The following is a 5,088-nucleotide window of genomic DNA, read 5'->3' as shown; positions in this document are numbered from 1 at the left end:
CGATATTTCATTAAAATAATAGCGGAATATTGATGTTCATATTCCCTATCGATTACAACAATAGGAAATATCGAAATAAATATGTACTTATTAAAATAAAATATCGATATTCTATTTTTAAATTTTCTTCAATAAAACAATTATATTTTAGTTTATATTTGTTATGGTTGTCGTGGAGTTGCTTTGTTTCATAGTTATTAAGAGTTTCTTATGTATTTTGATTAGGTATGACATAAAATATGTCTTCCTATGTCTTGCTATGTTATTATTAAGTTTTGCTTTCGCCAATTTTTTTTTTAAATTGAGAGCTCCGAATGAAAAATTATTTTCTTAAGTTTTAAAACAACCGTCATTTTGTATTCCTCCTACCTATACTTGGCAGACTCACCAATTTTGACTTGTAATTAAATATAGTTTTCATTAGAGTAATAAAAAATTGAGGTGAATTAACTATCTTTTTTCTCCTCTTGGGCTATTGTACTATGTAGTTGTGTTCGGTCCAAATTTATCTATTAAACAGTATTTGTTAAATGAAAATAAAAAAAATAATAAAATGTTCCGCGTCGTTTATGACCAAAAAAATAATGTTTCTTTTAAGATGAAGGATTGATTCCTATACAATGTTTGGTCAATGAAGTAATTAAGTAGAATTCATGTTGCCTAGTAATGAATGAATCTTGGGAACAGATATTACAAGCCATTATAGATACTAATGCTTTATATACAAATGATTGTTATTTTTGTAACAAAAATAAACAAATGTTTTTTCATAAATCATTTTTTTTTAATCATTTAGGTATATAATTAACAAGTGCCCGAAAATCTGATATACTGCATTATCAGCAAATTTGCAATGGAATAGCTTTCGACCCCTAAGATGTTGTATCCCTAATTATATGGTCCATTTCGATGATCGCTGCTATAGGGTATTAATTATAGGATCATAGTAAAGATTCAAGCTGATCACTTGCTTAAAAATGAAGTAGTTTAATAATCAATTATAATGGACTTTTAAATACTAAAATAGTCAAATGATTGTACAAATTAATTATTTTTAATGATTTACCTGAAACCGTTCTACGTTTTTACGTATCAACAAACAAGAAAGGAATTTATTGAGAGTCTCAGCTCGTTTCGTTACAATGAAACGAGGCTTCATTACCTTTGCTCTGTTCGGATATTTGCTATGAAAGTATTTGATGACCATTGGTAAATGAATAGTGAAAAAGAGAGATTGGTCGTGCATTATTGGATATATTGACTTCCATTCCGTAAGTGTTTCTAGCATTACAAATTCTACAGATCCCCTAGACCACCCAAAACGCACTTTCCCAATCCTGTTCACATTAGAATGGCCAAACATTATTTCCCCTACCATTGCCAAATAAGCAGGGTGCGAGAGGGCATACAGACGTAGAATTTCTTCCGACACATTTGTTGAACTACTACTGTCCTCTTCCTCTAAGGACATTTCTCCACTTTTACTGTCATCGTCGCCATATATTGCGGCAAGATTTCTAAAATATGCTTCGCTTTTTTCTTTAGGATTATTCCAGAGAAATGCTTTTTGTAAAGCAATTGTATAGTTTGGATCATTTTCATCGAGTCTTCTAAACCCATGATATCCTATTTCGTTATCGATTTTCAATAACATTGAACTCGATGATTGCTCTTCTTCACCAAAAAGACTTTCAGTGCTAACCTTTTTTTTTAAGACTCCTATAAGTCGAGTGTAAAGTAGACATTCTTCATTGAATAGATTGGTTTCAAAGTCATCTTCATAATATTCTGACAAAGTACTCCAAATGTCTTCCATTTTATCAATAGAATTGGTCGTTATCGAATAACAAAGTAGTTTTAATTAACTCACAAATAGTTTTAAAAAGGGTTTCCTTGGATAATAACAATATACATTAACATGTAAACAAAATATAAGATATTTCTATTAATTCAGAAAAGTCTCTCAAGCAATCCGTTACACAATCCGCCCAATAAACACATACAAAAATTGTTAAATGCAGTGGCTATCTCTGCCTAGTGTACAAAATCGTAAATTTTATACTCTTTGTGTAGTGGAAATGGAGAATCCTACAATGTATAGTGCTGAATTTCAGATGATCGGAACGAACAAAGTACTTATGTTGTTGAAAACCACTGTAAGCACGTAAACCCTGTCTATGTTTGGTAGCTACCGGCTCAAGTACAGAAGGCCAAGTAGCACTAAAGTGTTAATTATTGCAATCAACCTGCCTTTAAAGAAAAACATAATTACACATTTTGTTTTTTTTTCCAATTTTGCATGATAATCTTCTTTTTGGAAAGGCCAAATACACTTCTTAGTGCCTGGTGGAAGTCAACTTCACGATTCTTTACATTTAATATTATAAATGGTCCTATTCACTATTACCACTACACAATTATAATGAAATTTGCGATAATACAGCTTGGATGTACTTGGACTGGGGAACTCTATTGAATAGTTATTTTATTTATTTTTTTATATGTGGCTGTTGTGGCAACCGTATAAAAGAAAAAAATATTTTAGTTTGTGTTACAATGTTACAATATGTTAGTGTGTGACAATAATTATGCATAGTTTCTTTATATAAACGTAAGTTTATATAAATATTTATATAACATGTATAAGTTGGAGATATATGTTGTTTTTTTTTGCATGCTTTATTTTTGAACCCCCACTGCTGTCACACTGGCGTATTGGATTATGGATAGTCTGTGTAAAAGTTCCGGATTAAACAGAATTATCCTAAAGTTTTACATTTTGATATACATTGTTATTATCCCAGGTAACACTCGGTAAGACTGTTTATCAGAAATTTAAAACTGAACACTGGAATTGCTTTCTGATAAAGTGAAAAGTATTACGTGATATTAGCTAGAATATGATTTTGATGACTTTGAAACCAATTTGTTCAATAAAGGATGTGAACTTTTACATAATTGCTATACAACTTATAGCAGTCTTTAAAAAAAACTGCTAACTGAAATTAGCATCTCTGGCCAAGCCAAAAGAAATATTGAATTATAATGAATTTAATGACGAAAATAAATTTAGTGATTAAACTGGAAATGATACCTATGAATTGAAAAATGACACACATACTTTTATATATTGCAAAGAGAAGTGGGAACATCAACGGAAATTTACACTTATAAACAAAGGCAATATTTTGCTGTAAACAAAAGGTAAACAATGCAACCTTATAGCCAGGTAACCATACATATGGCAGTGGTACCAATAGAATTTTAAAAAAATAGGAAACTACTCTACTACAATACTTTCCCTTTTTTTATCTTTTATTTAATTTGACAAACATGAAAACAGTCCAAGTTTCTTGATTAAATTTTCAAGCCTAGGTCTTCGTGGTCGTAGGTGTAGTGTCTTCGTCATAATATCCCCGACCTGTTCCTCTGTGGGGATGTAATAATAATAATAATAATCTTTATTTATTCTGGGATTGATCCCCTTAGAATAATTTACAGGAGTCAATATTAGGCTTTAGAGCCTTAGAGTAAAATACTAATAGAGATGAAATTACAGATGTCATAAAATAAAATAATACAGTGAATTTAAGAATATAAAATTAAACAACAATAATTAACAGAAAATATAAAATAATGATAAAACAAATAAAATGAAACCACTTGTCATATCATAAAACATAAGATGACTTCTGATAGTAGATAAAAGGGGAAAAAATGATAAAAAATCAAATACAATTAAACTAAAAAGTAATAAATGAACAGATATAATTTCTGCTAGTGTACATATTTACAATTACAAACGAAGTTCTAAGACATAAAATACAGAAAATATATAAAGCTTTTTTGAAACTTTCAATTCTTATTCTTCTAAAATTGGGTTGAAAGAAGGTAGTCGAAACGGGATTTGAAGATTGGAAGGGTGTTAGAACTACGAATAAAGGAGGTAATAGAATTCCATAGGGAAGAGGAACGGATGAGGAAAGATCTACCAAAGGCTGCGGTTCGATGTGCAGTTACATATAAGTCTAAGGGCCGTGAACGGGTATTGCGGGAATGCACTGAGGAATTAAATTGAAGGATATCTGAGATGTACAATGGACGGCAGTATTGGATAACTATCTCTTCCTTTGATAGAGAAAGGAACCAAGGAAATATTTACGACGGAAGGAAAGGTAGAGCCACTTCAACTCTTCATAAAATCGGGTGACAGAGGCATCCCAAAAGATGAATCGTACAAAGCAATTATTTAACCATTATAATTTTGCTCCCCAGAGACACTCCCGTAAACCACACACCAATAGTCAAAGTGGGGGAATATTAAGGAAGTAACCAGGAGCCTGTGGGTTACAAAAGGAAGTAGGTGACGAAGATAATTTAAACGCTTCAGGTTGGAAAAGGTACGACGGGAAATATCGGAGACGTAGTTTTTCCAGGAGAGAGTTTGGTCTATAGTGACACCAAGGTTTTTAACGTATGGATGGAATTGTATTGGATTATTAGGAATAAGAGGAATAGTTTTCAGGAGGTGATTGAATCCTATTACGATTGCCCTAGTCCTTTCTGCATTCAACTTAAGCTTGATTTCTTGTGCCCACTGGCTTATTCTATTCAAGTCTTCTTGGATCTTCTCCGTCGCAACTAATAGGTCAGAAGGTGGGAAGGAAAGGTAAATTTGGAAATCATCTGCGTACAAATGATATTGAGAATTTTGGATAAGGATAATGTACTGTACTTAGGGGAAAACTCTAATGAAATTAAACAGGTGAAAAAATTGCCTCATGATCTGAGGCATCAAAGATTAGGGCACTTAAATAGATATTATATGAATAAATTAAAGAGTTCTGCTATTGGAATGGATTTCAGTGATTGTTTAGCTTGTATCAAAGGCAAACAAAACAGAGAACCCTTTAAAAAAGATAGGGGTGTGCAATCATCACGTAAGCTAGAACTCATACACTCTGATTTGTGTGGACCTATGAGTGTTCCCTCTTGGGGTGGTGCTAGATATATGTTGACATTTACTGACGATTTTTGTCGGAAGACTTTTATTTATCTATTAAAGAACAAATATGAGACTATGAATAA

The 5,088-nt window shown here is 31.7% G+C and overlaps 1 protein-coding gene across 1 annotated transcript; it reads right to left on the bottom strand.

Moving 5' to 3' along the window:
• Positions 1-1,063: 1,063 nt before the first annotated feature.
• LOC106691785 (uncharacterized) lies at positions 1,064-1,973 on the bottom strand (the record flags this gene model as incomplete). The annotated part of the gene is given in 1 exon segment (XM_014437674.2): positions 1,064-1,973. A coding segment is annotated over 1 exon segment (753 nt), but the record flags the coding sequence as incomplete, so codon positions are not given.
• Between the last annotated feature and the right edge of the window lie 3,115 nt (positions 1,974-5,088).

Source organism: Halyomorpha halys, unplaced genomic scaffold (assembly GCF_000696795.3).
Source record: "Halyomorpha halys isolate HHAL.00 unplaced genomic scaffold, Hhal_1.1 Scaffold3138.1, whole genome shotgun sequence".
In the NCBI taxonomy this organism is placed as follows: Eukaryota; Metazoa; Arthropoda; class Insecta; order Hemiptera; family Pentatomidae; genus Halyomorpha; species Halyomorpha halys.
This window is presented reverse-complemented; position numbering and strand designations above follow the sequence as displayed.